At 33.5% G+C, this 16,600-nt stretch overlaps 1 protein-coding gene across 1 annotated transcript; it reads right to left on the reverse strand.

The window, feature by feature from the left end:
- Nucleotides 1-2,031: 2,031 nt before the first annotated feature.
- Nucleotides 2,032-7,954, reverse strand: LOC121803577 (cellulose synthase A catalytic subunit 2 [UDP-forming]-like). The gene is made up of 14 exons (XM_042203195.1): nucleotides 7,242-7,954; nucleotides 6,658-6,853; nucleotides 6,363-6,574; nucleotides 6,179-6,281; nucleotides 5,919-6,099; nucleotides 5,456-5,722; nucleotides 4,994-5,339; nucleotides 4,759-4,896; nucleotides 4,552-4,677; nucleotides 4,252-4,464; nucleotides 3,857-4,136; nucleotides 3,531-3,727; nucleotides 3,094-3,444; nucleotides 2,032-3,002 (listed from the first exon to the last, which is right to left on the reverse strand). The coding sequence occupies exons 1-14, from the start codon at nucleotides 7,320-7,322 to the stop codon at nucleotides 2,421-2,423; spliced, it is 3,273 nt and encodes a 1,090-aa protein (XP_042059129.1). The 5' UTR covers nucleotides 7,323-7,954; the 3' UTR covers nucleotides 2,032-2,420.
- Between the last annotated feature and the right edge of the window lie 8,646 nt (nucleotides 7,955-16,600).

Below are 16,600 nucleotides of genomic sequence, written 5' to 3' on the forward strand. Positions count from 1 at the left end.
CAAAACCGTACGTGCTGGTCAGTTTAGATCAGTGCACACGTGTGTACAATATATAGGAAGCTTCCTATAAAATATTTCTATTTTAGGATTGAGTTTAATTTGATTAATTAAGTTCTTGAATATCTTAGATTGAACGTTGATCGACTAGATAGGTACAAGTCCATATTGTTAATCGGTCAAAAACATAGTATGATTATTCTTCGTCTTCATTAATTTTAGTCTTTAGGTGACTTGCAAATTAATCTTTAGACAATTTAACCTTAACCAATTCAAACTTTGGTAATTTATACTAGTATGCTTTTCTTCCTTTTCCGAGTACATCACATTTAATTGTGTCACGCTTAGTAATCCCTCCGTTCCCTTATAGTTGAAGCGGAATTTTTCGGCAGAAAATTTAAAAAATGATGTGTAGTGTATTAAGTAGATAGATAAAAAGATAGATAAAAGGTAACGGAGAGAAGAAAGTAGAGAGAATAGAGTAGAAAGTTAATACAGTAAAGAGAATAAAGTAAGACTGATAAAAAATGTTAATTATTACTACTACTATACATGGAAATAACTTAGCTATAAGGGAATTTTCTATAATGGAGAAATGACTCAATTATGAGGGAACGATGGCGTATACTATTTGACTCAATTATGAGGGAACGATGACTCAATTATATTGCCTCCGATTTTTTTGGCACGATATTTATAATAAAGATAGAGCAAAAAGCGTTTTCATTCACAATTTTCTTTTTCCTTATTCTTTTTCTCGACTCGGTGAGTCCAAAAGAAATACTCCCCTTTCCCATAAAAATAGAATATCTTTTCTTTTTGGTCCGTCCCCCAAAAATACAAACTTTCTAATTGAAGAATTTTTTTCTAATGAGGTGAGACACATTTTTCACAACACACTTTTCTTAATCTCTCTTATTTTTTTAGTTTTACATTAAAACTCGTGTCATTTCAAAACTTTCTATTTTTAGGAGAGGGGAGCATAAGTAGAAAAGTAGATTCATTATTCATGTATAATAAAATAAAATAAGTGTGTGGCACATTAGGTTGGAACTTGGAAGTAGTCATGTTTTAGCATTTGAAATTGTGCGATTAAGAATAAAATACTACAAACCATCAAAATTAAACTATTCCACAGAGTATATTGCGTGTGTTGAATGGATTAAAATATTCAAAAAGTTGAAAGGAATATTCAGTAGTAAAAAAGTTGTGAAAATTTACTCTAAAATGATAAAATCCAATACCATTTTAAAGTAAATCTTTTCAAATTTATTACTCTCAAACATGAAGAATGATTTATGTTTAGCTTTTTTGCTTCATTTTTTCCACCTTTTCCTATTTTGTTCTTGTTTTAATTTACTTTTGGTATCTCTCCTTATAATTTCCATGAACACAAGTAGAATTTTTAGTCTTACCTTTATTGTATTTTTTCCTATAGTGGCATGCTATAAGGACAATTATAAATATTATCCATTTTTTTTACTTTGACTAAAAGTTGTTGATATTTCTTTCAAGTAATTAATTTATCTTAATGTCTAGTGGATTTATTATAATCAAACCATATTTTATCTAGCCAACTAAATGCCGAGGAACGCTCTTGTGCACGCGCAGAGAGCACGTGTCAAACCCGTCCCCGGTCTAGGTTTGACCCAACTAGGGAGAAGGGAGTATGTGCGCGCACACATACATTTTTGCCGTAAATGGTAACATACCTATCAAATTGTTTGTCTCAAACAAACAAAATCTAAAAAATGAAATTGGCGGGTTGTAATATTTCCCATGAATTAATAAGCACAGATTTGTTGAAACATTGTTTCCCAATACAAAAGTGAAGAATTAACGGTAGAAAAAAGAAGGATTGTGAAAAAAGGTAGAACTGTCGTGAGGTCGATGGTGGAACAGTAGAAACAAGAAGGATTGTGGGGGCCACTTATGGCTTTTGGCATAAATGGAAATCAAAGCTTTCATGGCACAGAACAAATACTACATTATCTCATACAAACATAAAGCAAAAAACTGTTTCCAACAAAAACATTAAACTCAATGAAGAATATATATTGTTTTGTTTGACATACATCTCTGTATCTATCCAGGTACAAAAAAAACAGAAATCAAGTTCCATATATAGCAATCACAATCAACAATTGCTTAAAAAAAATCAACTGTATTTACCTCCTTATTAAGAAGGAATTATAAATCATGGTTGTTTTTTGTAGGAAGACAAACACAGCACAAACTAATCCAAAGAATAAATAAGGTAACAAAATGAGCACCTTTTCTTGTATCTACAAAGCAGCAGCCTTCCCAGTGGCTTATACCAAAAATGCTTCGAGCGAAAAACCCGACATCGATCATATTCGCTCCGTGTGTAGTGCATCCTACGTGGCTTTTTCTATGTGCCAACTGAAACCAGTTGCGCCCAATCAGTCACAATCCAAGCCGCAAACTTCCAGCACGATTCCGCCTCTTGACAGAAACGGGTTGATGCGGACCCACAGCAACGAGAAGATGGACGCCAGAAGAATAGACCACACAAGAATAATCGTGGGGACTCGGTCTTGTTTCCCCATGAAACCTTTCAGGAAAGGGTATAAATGCACGATCACCCAAATGGCGAAGAACAGCCTGCCAAATAGAGGCCCCCATGACTCGTACCCGTTGTTTATGGCGTTTGCGACCCCGACCACGACTCCGATGATGTTAAGGATCAATAAAGTCAGGGGAGGGATCAATAGAGACGTCCACTTGAAGAGGTAGAGGTCTGAAAACTCTCCATCGTCCGCAGCTTTTGAAGTCACGGTGAAGTTCGTGTTCACACCAGCCAGAACTTTGAGTAGACCTTGGATTAAGGCGAAAAAGTGAGACGAGCAACCACCGATAACCCAAAACTGCTCGTTTCTCCACAGGTCGTCGATTCCGACTCCTCCCCACTGCATCTCCAGTATGCTTGTCACGGCGATTGATATAAAGAGGCCCATGAAAACTAAACTGGCATAATTGCTGATCTGCACACAGTAAAAGATAGCGTTACCATCGATATTTTTAGAAAACAGATAAGAATCATAGATTTAAACAATTCAAAGTACCGAAACTGACCTGGGGGACGATGAATTTCCCGGTTATCAGGCAAACGGCTGGCAAGGTACAATAAGCAATCAAGGGAAGCGAAGTCAGTGGATAGACAACTGAGTTGATGTACGAAAATCTCTCTAGTGGTTTCAGACCACATCCATACCCATACCAAATAGGGCAATGCCTACTCAACAGAATTTCCACTGATCCCAAGGCCCAACGTAGAACCTGGTGCAGACGATCTGAAAGATTGATTGGAGCCGATCCCTTGAATGCAGGTCTTTTTGGTATGCAGTACACTGATCGCCAGCCATGACAGTGCATCTTAAATCCAGTCAAGATATCTTCCGTGACGGAACCATAAATCCATCCCACCTGGTGATATAGAATGGTTAGAACTTATACTTCAAGTCAACAAAAGGTATTAGAGAAGTAATTGTCTAAATGCCATAATCACAAACCTCTTTTCCCCATTCTGTTTTATCTTCATAACCACAACTAATGACATGAATAGCTTCTTTCAAGAGAGATGCAGACGACGCTCCATGAGGCTCACCGCCATTTTCTAGAAGTGTTGAAGCGATGAAAACTGGTGATTGTCCGAACTTCTTCTCAAACTTGATCTGGGGCATGAGGGATGATTTTTCGCTGTCGATTCCTGGCAGCAGAAAATAGTGGAGAAGAAAAATGAACATACATAATCATAAAGCCTTCATCATCACTAGTAAAACTAGATCTGAAATTCAGCATTGGTATCTCTTTCAAGTTTCAATATTTATTTTCTCACCTTCAATTCCTTCCTCAATATTCTCCAGAGCATGAATCTGAGTCGAAAGTTCCTTGCTTTTAGTCTTTTTCTTACTGTCCTTTGACTTCCCTTTCTTGCCCTTCCTTTTCGATCCAAAACAGCAGCAATTGCAACACAGCTTCGGCCAACAATTGCATGTTTTGCCAGGGGGTTTAGCCTTCTTGGGGGCGTCGTAACCATACAATGCTTGTCTCCTAAAGACACATCCAGTTCCCACGTATATTGGACCTTGGATCCCATCAAGCCCTTTCATGTTTATCTGTTAGCAAGTAAGATAGTATTAGCCTTTTACAATCTCATTAATAATCTCATGACTTGTAAAAAAAATTAAAAAAAAAAAAAAAAAAAAAACCTCCAGAGTGAACCCCACATACATCAAAAAAGACAACGTTCCGATTTGAATATCGATCGTGCCTATCAATTCCGTCAAATCTTTGAGGAAATTGCACATAGCATATCTTCTTTCCAGATTGCAGATCCATCATGAAACACATAGCTTCCCTAAGGGCCTTGCTGTTATTTATATAGTGATCACAATCGACATTGAGTAGGTAAGGAGCATTTGAAATGACGGCTGACACTCGTATCTGGAAGCAAACGAGATAAAAATATATTAGATGGATTTGCCACATATCAATCTCAAACAGAAGTAAGGTGAAGAGAAGAATAATTACCAAAGAATTCATAGCACCAGCTTTCTTATGATGATCGTATCCCGGCCTCTTCTCACGAGAAACATATATAAGGCGAGGCAACTCATTCCCTTCTATATCACGGACACCGTTTTGACCTAAGAACACCTGTCAGGCAGAGATAGCATTGATAGTCAAGCAACGGATATTGTGACAGCAGCAAAGGCCAAAAAGCACAAGCTAACCAACCTGGATCATTCCGGGATGATCTCTGACATTATTTCCAGGCCAAAGAGTTCCATCTTGCATCGTCCATCCCTCCTCAGGAACCTTTTGTGCCATGGCGACCAACGCATTTATTCGAACTCTGAACTCTTCATATTCTCTCTGCATTAGCATAAAAACATCAGTCATCAAAGCTGAAATTCAAAATTGATGCAATATGTAATAACAGAGGAAAGGAAAATTTTGAGCAGTGTAGCACCTTCATTGCACGACGTTCCCTCACAAACGTTGGTTCTACTTTGTCTCTCAAGTAGTCAACCTTTTGAGCAAAGTACCATTCAGGAGCCCGAGGCTCAATTTTAAATTTTTTGCAGAACGGAACCCATTTCCTAGCAAACTCGGAGGTCTCAGAAAGAGCTTCAAAAGTAAGCATGGCAGCACCATCATCAGAGACATAGCATGCAACCTTGTCAATTGGATAATCCACAGCAAGTATCGACAGAACTGTGTTTGCAGTAATAAGCGGAGGTTCCTTCATTGGATCCACTGTACTAACAAATATGTCCACAGAAGCTAGCTCAGAGGGTTTTCCTTCTTTCTCATACCTGTTAGAAAAATCAAAACATGCAGAAGCTCAGAATGCAACCACAGCAAGAAACGCGACACTTGAACAGGCTTGAGCGCACGTATTGAGAGTAGGCGGAAAGTGAGAAGTATATACCTCAGTGAGAGCCTATCCAGGTACGTTTCTCTCTTAATAGGGGTCCACTTTGGGAACTGGTCAAATATCCATGATACGGCGAACCATATCTCACATATAATTGACGTTAGCCATAACCCATAGGCATCATTGACAGGGTTTAGAATTCTATAGTGAAAGAACAAACAAAGAATAACAATCCGAAGCAGAATGACAATTCTGTATGGATTTATCTTGCTTGAAGGTATCGGTAGCTTCCTCGAGAGCGGTTGCCTGCCCTCATCCATCCTGCAGCATTTTCACAAAATATTAGGAACAATACGCAATAAAATAGTGGTACAATATATTCAAGCACACCCTATGTACAGACTCGACTGAGAAGCAAAAAGATTCTATTTACTTTGTATCAATCGCCATTACACTTCAACAAAATGATGAAAATTAGATCTATTAAACATCAAGGCAACAGAAAGATGAGACCTACTTGGGAAGATCAGGATCTTCGAAATCATCTCCATCTAAACCACCTTTATCTCCTTGGTGCTTAACAACTTGAAGTTTCTCGTTCTGCTTTCTCTTCCATTCCTCCATCCTCTCCTTCCAGGCAACAGTGCCATAACCATATACAGCCAAGTCCTTCTTAGGATCCATCGGCCGTGGTGGCACTACAATGCCGGAGGTACATTTAACTACCGATAAAGAACAAGAAAGTAGCTTCACAGCAAACCAGAAAACAAAACTTACGAGTCATGGAGGAATCGGTATACGGCGCAGGATGGACTCGTTTTCCACGACTCATAAAAGGGGGGACAATGAGTGCGTGCTTGTCAGCTGAAATTGTGTCATCCTTCACCAAGATGAATGTTTACTTCAAAAATTAATCAGAAACTAAAGAAATGCAAACAGCCAGATAGGGATTGGAATCTACCTCTTGACCATAAGTAAGGAGAGGAATCTCCGAGTTAACAGCTGATGCGTCCAACTCTGAGGAATTGGTGATACCAGAAGCAGTGCGGCCAATGTTATGCCGACCAGAGAGAGCTGCCTCAGAAACCTGATGAGGATTGCCATTATACTCGAACTCATTATCCAAATCATCAAATTCATCCTCATCTTCATCTCCATCAACTCGAGGACTCCCTGAGATTTAGGCAGCTCAACCTAATTATCATCAAAGATCCAAAAGAAGCAGCATAAACAACAAGAAGGAGGCGCCGGCTTACCTTTGATGCGCTTGTATCGAGTTTTGCACTGGGGACAAGCTTGATTTCCCTCCCTTCTTTCGTATTCATAGCACGGTCTACACACAGGGAATGCGCATTCGTTGCAGGCAACAAACGGCTCACCATCAACAGTTACTTCAATCTCATCTCCACAAATCTGGCAGATCTGCCCGCTCAACTCTTTCACAGAAGTCACCTACCGACACCAAATCAATCAATTCCACCGGCCCGGATCAGATCAAACAAGATATGAATGATAAACCTTAGTTGAAACTACAAATCTAAATGCTGAGATTCATAAGCATCAAAAGGGGAAACGCCAATAAACAGAGCAAGATTAAAACTGAAATGCAATTAAATTAACTTTAATTGAAACTAATTATGCTTTAAATTCCCAAAACAAAAATCACCAAACAATAAATCCACACAATCCAGACCAAAATGGCAGTCAACCTCAAGAAATTAATGAAGAACAAAAGAAATCCAATCTTAAATCCCTAAAACTAGCACGAATTAGCTCAACTGAGTATGCAAAACAGGAAACCAAAAACAATGAAGAAAACAGATTTGTTTTGAGCACTCACTCTTCCAATTTCATCAGCATTGATGAGCACAAACTCATTCCTGTTGTGTGAACCAGCAACAAGCCTCCCTTTAGTATCCATCCAAATTAAAGAATTTTCCCCAATTAAAAAAAAACTCTCCTTATCCCAATTCTTCGCACCGCTTCACAATCAATACTATGAGAGAGAAAGAAGAGAGAGTGTTTGCCGCTCAACGCACATTGCACACGTTAAAGAAACAAACACACGGGATTCCCACCGTCACTTTTCTCCCCTCACTTCCACGTTAAATCAACTGGAAAAGTGTCAATTCAACAGTATTGAGGTAATGTGGGCTATGTTTTGAGAGAGATTGGTTTGATTTCTTCCTCTCTCTCTTGATTATTTCATGGAGAGAAACCCCAGTGAGAAATGGAGGGTCTCTCTCTCTTAGTGATTTATCTTAGTGTTTGTGAGCTGTGAGTGTTGCTGTGTGGATCAGAAAATCAAATGCCCAACCGGTGGTTGAAGAAAGGATCGATAAAGACAAAAAAACAGTGTTTATATATTCCTAATAATTTTGGGAAGAGAGAGAGAGAACAATCGAAGCTCCAACGCGTAACGCACAAGTGACAGAGAGATTATTGATGTTTGGATAAGCAGTAAAAAATTGTAGTAAAAAATTGATGCTGGGGCCCGGCGGTGGTGGCGGTGCGGTGGCGATTCCGCCGCGGCGGCGCCGGCGCTTGGAATTGGGGGAAGGGGTTTTCAATTGAGAATTTTGCTTCTTTTTCTTCAAGGGGAAAAATAAATGAAAAGAAAGGAAATTTCGCTTCAGCTTTTCTTTGTGATTCTCTTCTTTTTCTATTTTTATTTATATAGTTTATTCGATATATTCTAAATTACTGTTTTTTTTCATTCTCTATGTAGTAGTAATAAAATTTGGTCGGCTATTAAATAAGTACTCCGTATCTGATTTTTTCATTTCGAGATTTCTATTATTATACTTATGTTATATTTGATTTTTGTTATATTTGGTAAATAGTCATATAACTTATATTTAATTTATAAAGAGTAATATACTATAAAAATATGATTTAATGAACAAATAGAAGGTGAAATGTTAATATTTGAAATTGATAAATATAATTAGTTGTTTTCTGTTACGAATTAAATAAGTGAGCTCATCTCAAAAAATTAATCTATTTGAAAAGGAGTTTATTTCATTATTTGATTCAGAACATTGAATACGCAACACTTTCCTACGCATTTTTTAAAAAATTATTGTAATAAATTTATTTCTTCCTTAATAAAGTAGACAGTTGTACAATAAATACAATGAATTTGGGCTTGTTTTAATTATTTAGGGAATATAACTTAGGGAGTATTATAGAAATTTGAGGGAAAATTCAGCTATAACTTTAGACAAATTAATCAATTAATCGGTATACTTTCTTTACTTTTTGGTTGTTACAACATTAACGGAAACCTACATAATCATTTCAAAAAAAGACCATGGTTAAATTGGTTATATTTATATAAAAAAAATTAATTTAGCGTAAAGTAAAATACTAAAACACAATTTAAGTAACAAAGTTAAGATAGCATATAATTCTCTTTGATGATAAATCTTAGGTACAATTTTATACGTAGGCAATATAAATTTCTGACATTATGATAGTGTAGTGACTCCGAGTATGCTTTAATTGAAATTTATATATGTATCCAAATGAGCCCATGTCATTGTCAAGCAACTAGTAGAAATAAATGACTATTTCTTATAAAAATCCATGATATATCATAGTACTATAATTTGAAATCAATGAAGTTTCAATATAGGAATGTATGAAATCTCAATATTCAGTAGTTGTAGTATATTTTTGAATTCCTACTCAACACATATTGTACAATGCCATGTGAATAAAGACTTTGGACCTACTTATATTCTTTTCATTGTATAGCTTAACCCTAGCTATCTCTATGATTTGTCCTCAATTATTCTTGCTTGCTTCTTGTTCAATTGGCATGTTTGATTCATTTTTGTGAAAGGAATTCTTTTATTAAGTTGCCATGGGTCTTTATTAATTGTTAAATATTATGGAATATGAATGCTTTGTTGACTCATTATTCATCTCTCTTTTTAAAGTGTACTAGTACTATAACACAATGTACCAACGGCATACATAGTGTACTTTCCTATTTACTACCATCCCAAACTAAATTATCGATCTTTATATGATTTACAATTATCATAAATAAATGATGGAGAAATTATCTGGATATTTGTTTTAAATAAAAACACAAGTATTTTAACAAAATTCGGGCAGTGTTATTTATAAGACTGCTTTATTAATATTAATCTTAAAGCAAAGTAAAATAAAAGGAGATATTAATGAGTCATGGCTCATTAGTCTAAGCTCTGACTAGTGAAAAAAATTTCTAAATTATCAAATTTAGCTGATTTTATTTGAATAGTTTTACAAAAAGAAAATAATGAGTTGTGGTATATAGGAGTATTTACTAAACAAAAAGAATATTTATATGTATATATTGTGTGACCGTGTGTGTGACCAAGCATGTGTACAGAAATGAAGTCACATGGCCCATGTTTTTCTCTTTTTCTAAATTTTTTATGTGTAAGAGTCGTGCATGGGCCCATCTCAACCGTAAATAGTGAGCAATTACTATTGGCCATAAACATATGTCACGCCCATGTCTTATACATTACTATCATACCTTTATAACTGAATCTCCAATTTCTTTTATCTTTCAAGACTCCTATACTATTTACATATAACACCATCTCCAATGTCACACTAAAATCTAAAATGGAATAAATAATTAGTTCCAATGATGCTCCAAAACAATTTCATCTTTTATTTTTGAATAAAAATACCTATTTTAAGTTTGCACTAAAACAAAACCAATTTTTTTTTCAAATTTTGTGAGTGAAAAAGGCATAACATAGAGAATATTCTTTTAAGTTTGAGTTTAAGGTAAATAGTTAGAGTCAAATCATATTTGATGAGACATTTATACTAAAATGAGTTTGAATTTAGTGTAAATGATTGGATATGCTTTAAAGAAAGAGATATTATTTATTACTAACTTTTTTAAAAATTGCTAACTTGTTGACTAATCGGCACATTAGGTAAAAAATATCAACATGATGACATATATCAACATAAATTTAGTTAATATATTTATGTCTTTGTGTTGACATTTATTTTTAAAAATCAACACTAAGACTCATATTCCATTAATTTATTTAATTTATTTTTATTATATTTCTTAAAACTCTTAGTCATATCAAATGTGACTCAGTGGACGGATGTAGTAGTACTTAATTAACTAGTGACCTTTTAGTAGCAGCCTCCAATCATTACTTAATTACATAGTGATTATGTTCAAGTAACCACAAACCCAACACGTGCAACACATTAATTATTCATAATCACTTCACCCTAATACCAAATGTAGGCCACCACTGATTATCTCACTAAATTATTAGTATCAATCACGATTGATTATTTTTCAATTAAATAGTACTCCATTCATCTGCAAATAGGAGTCTCATTTATTTTCGGCACATGTTTTAAAAAATGTTAAAAAAAGTGGATGAAATAAAGTTAGTGGAATAAGAGGCTCACTTGTATATATTAGTTTTAAATGATATGTGAGTGAAATGAGTTAGTGGAATGTGGAGCCTATTTATCATTTATGGTAATTATGAACCGAGACTCATATTCGCGGACGGATCAAAATGGAAAAACGAGACTCATCGCGGACAGAGGGAGTATTTATCATGGAAAATATTATCTCACAATGTAAAAATTAAAATCTATAATCAGCAAAATTGATTAATCAAAAGTAGAATAAAACTAATTCCGCAACTTTTAAGTTAGCATTTTATTTTGACACAATAATTAAAAAAGTCACATCAATAAGTTAAATGGATAAATAAAAGCAGTAGAACACATAAATCAAGTACTACTATAATAGAGATTTTTTTATATACTAATAATAAGAGATAGGTTTTTCCATAAAAGGAAATGTGTGCCTTTGTTTGAGACGACCAAATGAGAATTACCCATTATTTACATGGGACTTATGAAAATGAAGAAAAATAAAACCAAGTTTTGAATGAAAGGAATACTGAACTAATAATATAAATCTTTAAATACATGAAAACTTTATAACTCAGTACTTATTTAGATTCATTTTTATGTAGTATCACACACTCCCTTCAATCAAAATTAATTGATTTGTATTACTTTCTTCGAGAAGTCCCAAAGTAAATAACTAAATAAGTAATCTCATTATTTAGCAAAAATTCAGTCATTTTATTATCTCTTACTTTATTATATTTATTTTTTAAAATTTTAATTCTTACAAAATATTACTCCCTCCGTCCCACAAAGATTGTCTCATTTTGACCGGGCACGAGTTTTAAGAAATGTAATGAAAAGTTAGTGGAATGTAGATCCTACTTTTATATATTATTTTTATAATAAAGGGTGAGTAGGAATGAGTTAGTGGAATATGAGGTACACTACCTAAAATGGTTAAAAGTAAATTAGACAAATTTTGTGGGACAGATGGAAATAGAAAAATGAGACAATCTTTATAGGACCGATGAAGTATTTTCTTAATTCTTGTGCCGATGAAAACGTGTAATTAATAGTACGAAACATAAGGAATATTGTTTTAAAGATCTCGTGGTGGTCTCTCATTCGGGATGCATGTTTTATTCAAAATATAATAAAATAACATAAAATGAAAATGTAAATGTTTTGGGTGCTAACTGAGAGAAAAAAGAATAAATTATAAAGTCAATCGATATTCCATAATAAATACTCCCCTATTTTCGTCGGTGGAAACCAAAATAGTACTAGTAAATTAGTAATTACATAAATTCAAAAAAATAACAAGATTTGAAAAAAAAAAGTGAAATACCTAAAACGAATATTCAATATTCCACTGTTCAAATTGCGTCAACTCCGCCGACAGAAAACAGCCCAATAGATTGGCGGTTTCGATCAAGCCACGTGCCTACAGTATGGTCGTCGATTACAGCTAAGCGGGGAGCCAGAATCAGTGAAGTTGGTATCCTGCTTTCATTAGCTGTCAGCCAAATTGTTGAAGATTTTTTCCATTTCAAATTATTAAATTCATTTCATGGAATTTTAATTTTAAATAGAATCGTGATTGGTCGTGGTGTCTCAATATTGAGTGAATTCGATAATTCACTCAATATTTTTCTAATAATTAATATAGTATTTGTGGGGCAGTGGTGTCTCAGCTATTATAAATTTAATTAATATATGTTGAAGAAATAAAGATCGGATTCGATTTTTTTGTTAATGGCATAGATCTAGATCTTGCTGGTAGAAATATAATTATCAAAATTAATTAGATCGTTGTTTTTAAAAAAATAAACAATTTGGTCAATCTTCATAAATTATTAAAAACGACTTCATAAGGACTATTTGTTCATAGGTGGTTGAAAATTGAAATTGAAATTGAAATTGAAATTGAAATTAAATAAATTCTTGTATTCCTCCACCTCTGCCGACACTTTGTCTCAACAATAATGTACTCTACTTTTAATTTTTTTTATTTATAAAATGCTTATGGCTGGCATTTATTTAATTTCTTGTTATTTTATGTTCCCCTTTAACTTTAATTGCTTTAATTTGTGCCACCGACACATGACTGACTATTTATTATTCAAGAGATGTAAAAATGATTAGACTTTTGTAAAAGAGTAATTAGATTATGGTGCAAAAACTATTTATCGTGAAAAGGAGCAAAAATAATTAAATAAGTACGAAAAAAGTTTAGAGGTTCAATTATTGATAAATGACAATGTAGTAGTGATAGGAGTATTTTTTTTATGGTTTGTGAGTTCATACCAAACAAGTAGTGAAGGTAAGTAAATTAAAACAAAATTAATTAGCAATGATTAGAAGCAAAAAGAAACTGAAATATGAAAATGTGGCTGCTGGGATTCAGACCGGGTCTCCACGGAGACAACATGGAATTCTTACCACTAAACTAGAGCTACTTGATTTTATGTATAGAGAACTTTTTAATTTACTTGGACATTACAGATTTCATTTATAAATGGGCATTATGTGCTTATTCAAGTACTAATTAATTAAATGGTCTAATTGGAAAGACTAAACTCAACAACCTTGATAAATCTATATAACTCCTATAAAAGAGACTTTTGGACTTATTCTAAATAAACCTTACTTTTGTTGTTTTAATGATTTTTGGTTTTGGATTAGTGTAGGTCAATTAATAGAGAATGATGGATTGTCGATACTAAACTGCATTTAATTGTCATAAACATATTATCTTTCAAAATTTACCGTACAATGGTGTTTAAGATCATAATATATGGTTATCGTATAAACAATACAATTCGTATATAGTATTTCATTTATTCATTTAATAGTTTTTATTGTGACAGAATCACCTATTAAAGCTACTAAAATGATTATTGAAATGAGTTCAAATGGAAGGAAAAAATAGGTACTCTCATGTCGATCCGAATGAATCATCCTTTCCGCGTAGGTAAATCTTTGCCTGCTAGGCAAGAGGCTAGCAAATTGCAAATTCTGTCTCGGTAGATTTTTTCGAAAAACTTTATTTATTCTGGTGTAGATGGCAGACAATCCTATATTCTTTGGTTTTAATATATATTTTGATACTTGTTGGTATCAATTAAGATCCGGGCCTCAATATCAATATCGACTTTTTGTTATTATTCGTGCATCGCATTGGCATTATACTAATGTGCATAAAAAGAAAAGATAGTGAATTTCTTAGATTCGAGCCTTTTTCTACTACGAAAATTGGGTAAAAATAATAATTAGCACAAACAGAACTCATTTTTTGGTACTCCCCATGAAAAGGAAACACACTACTATATATGAGCCCTTTTTTTTTGGTCCATCTAAATTTAAAATTATTATTCTATTTTTAGTTCTATTAGTTTTAAATGATTATAGTTGTTGGGCCCAACATAATTGTGTACAATTATTATTCTGTCATGGTTATAGTTGTTGGGCCCAACATAATTGGGTACAATTATGACGCAAGCAAACGAACAACCATGCATAATTTTTTTATTTTTTATACGTTAGCACTAGATTAGTCATTTACTATAATTACAAGCAAACTTTAAATCTTCCATGTAAAACTAGAATTTAACGAACGTTTGTAATTTTTGAGGTATAGAATACTCTATAAATTGATTTTTTAATGGCTCATTGTATTTTATTTTCAATAATTACCTTTAGTACCCCATAAATCCCAACCATAATTAAGTATATATAACTTGAATATTACTATCTTTTAAGGGGGTTATCGTTTTAATTTTAAAAATGAGAGACTTGCACGCGAATTCCTCAATCAGTAAAAATTGACTTATTTTATTTGCTTCAAAGCAACGTCTTCTACCAAAATAATTCAGATTCATAGCTATCAGTAGTTTCCAACACCAACCAGACAACATTCTTAGCAATAGCCACTAATTAAAAAGAACAAATTAATTAGTTACGTTTATAGCATTTCTTGAATATAACTATCTACGCTAAATTAGCTTACATAAGCACACGCTGTTGGATATTTTAGTGTAATTGGATTAACTTGATTGATCAACATAATGAGACATCAAATAAGTTGGAAGTGTAGAGTGTACACTTATTTGAATTCGTTATGATTAGACGGGGGTTCGGGGGCAGCGCCCCTGGCTCCAGGTCAGCTTGGAAATTTTTTATTTCCATTAAAGTTGCTATACAGAAAATTCATCCGGAGATATAATTTTCGATAATTGAAGGACTCAAATTACAATATTCGAAACCCGCCAAAAAACTGTTAAAAATAGTTGTGATATTGAAAGGATGCAATGTTTCACTTTCAACCTCCTTTTATTGATCATCTTCTGGTTCGAAAAAAGTATCACAAAATCTACATACGATATACTTCAAAACCTAAATTGTATCCGATCAAATATTGGTAGAACCGCCGAATTGATTTGATCTGAAAGTGTTTTCACGCCTTTCAGGATATCCAAATTGTTCACGTTTGATAATATCTCCCTAACACACGCCACTAGTTATGGTTGTTGCATGGTTATGATACGAATACGAATTGCATATTACTAAAATTAATTGATTTGGAAATGACAATAATGGATGAATTCCATACTTTTACTCTTAATTGAGTTGTGTTCGAAGAATTAAGATTGATGAATCGTTTAATGAGAGTGTGATGGTTTAATGAATCGTGCAAAACACTTTTGTCGATTTCAAGGATAGTTGTCGTTTAAATCACAATTTTACGTTGTTTTCTGATTAATTCCGTAGCTTTTAAAATATGAATATGAAATTATAACATTCCAATATTCGCAATTGTCTACTCTGACCAAAAGTGAAACTAATACTATGTCAGAATCAAATACTATAAAGCAACAACAAAACGATATTGTTTTGAGCAAGGCGATATCATTCTATATTCAGTGTTAACTATAAAGATGATGATTTATCTAAATTAAGTGCTTTTATTGGCACATCATATTTAATTGTTTTTACACCAGTTTCACTTTTCATGTAACAATTGCAAAAAATAAAAAAGTTAGTAGGAGCATGATTTCATAGTTCAGTTTAAAAGGTTATACTATACTATGTAATTGACATGAAGCCAGAAGCAAAATTGTAATTCAAATGATAATAATCAATTGAGATGTTAGTAATGAATTATTTGTGGTTGCTTAATTACGTGGATCAAGAATTGTTTAAGAAAAATAGTTTTTCAATTATAAACTCCATGCATTGCATTTGCGTTTCAAAATATAATGGTCTTTCTGAGTATAGGGACTATATGAAAACTATATTGATTACTTCAAATGTATCACTAAAAAGAAACAAGGAAATGAATGTAAAGAAAAGGTTTCTTGAAAGTATATCACAATAGTTTTAGCAATATATTAATCTTAAACAATATTTCATGTCTTGTACAGAGCCTTTATCCTAGCGGCAAGGAGCTTAGACATTATTACATGAGGTTGCGGAGTTCGAGTCCTCTTGACATCAGTTGTAATTTTTTTTTTCTATCTATAGTATTATATTAAATTACAAAGTTTTAACTTTTTCGCAACAGTCCCACATCATGTATAAAATGTCTGTCTTTTGGTGATACTCAAAATCCCATCGTCTCACTTAGATCACGAAGTTTCAATTTTTTTGCTATCGTCCCACATGTACAAAACGACGTCTTTTGGTGATGCTCAAAATGATGTTAGCTTTGCACATGATGGAACAACTTCGAAACGAAGTTTGCTCAAAAAGTTTCATTTCTTCACAATGTTTACAAAATGATGTCTTTTAGTG

The sequence above is a fragment of the Salvia splendens genome, chromosome 5, assembly GCF_004379255.2.
Source record: "Salvia splendens isolate huo1 chromosome 5, SspV2, whole genome shotgun sequence".
In the NCBI taxonomy this organism is placed as follows: Eukaryota; Viridiplantae; Streptophyta; class Magnoliopsida; order Lamiales; family Lamiaceae; genus Salvia; species Salvia splendens.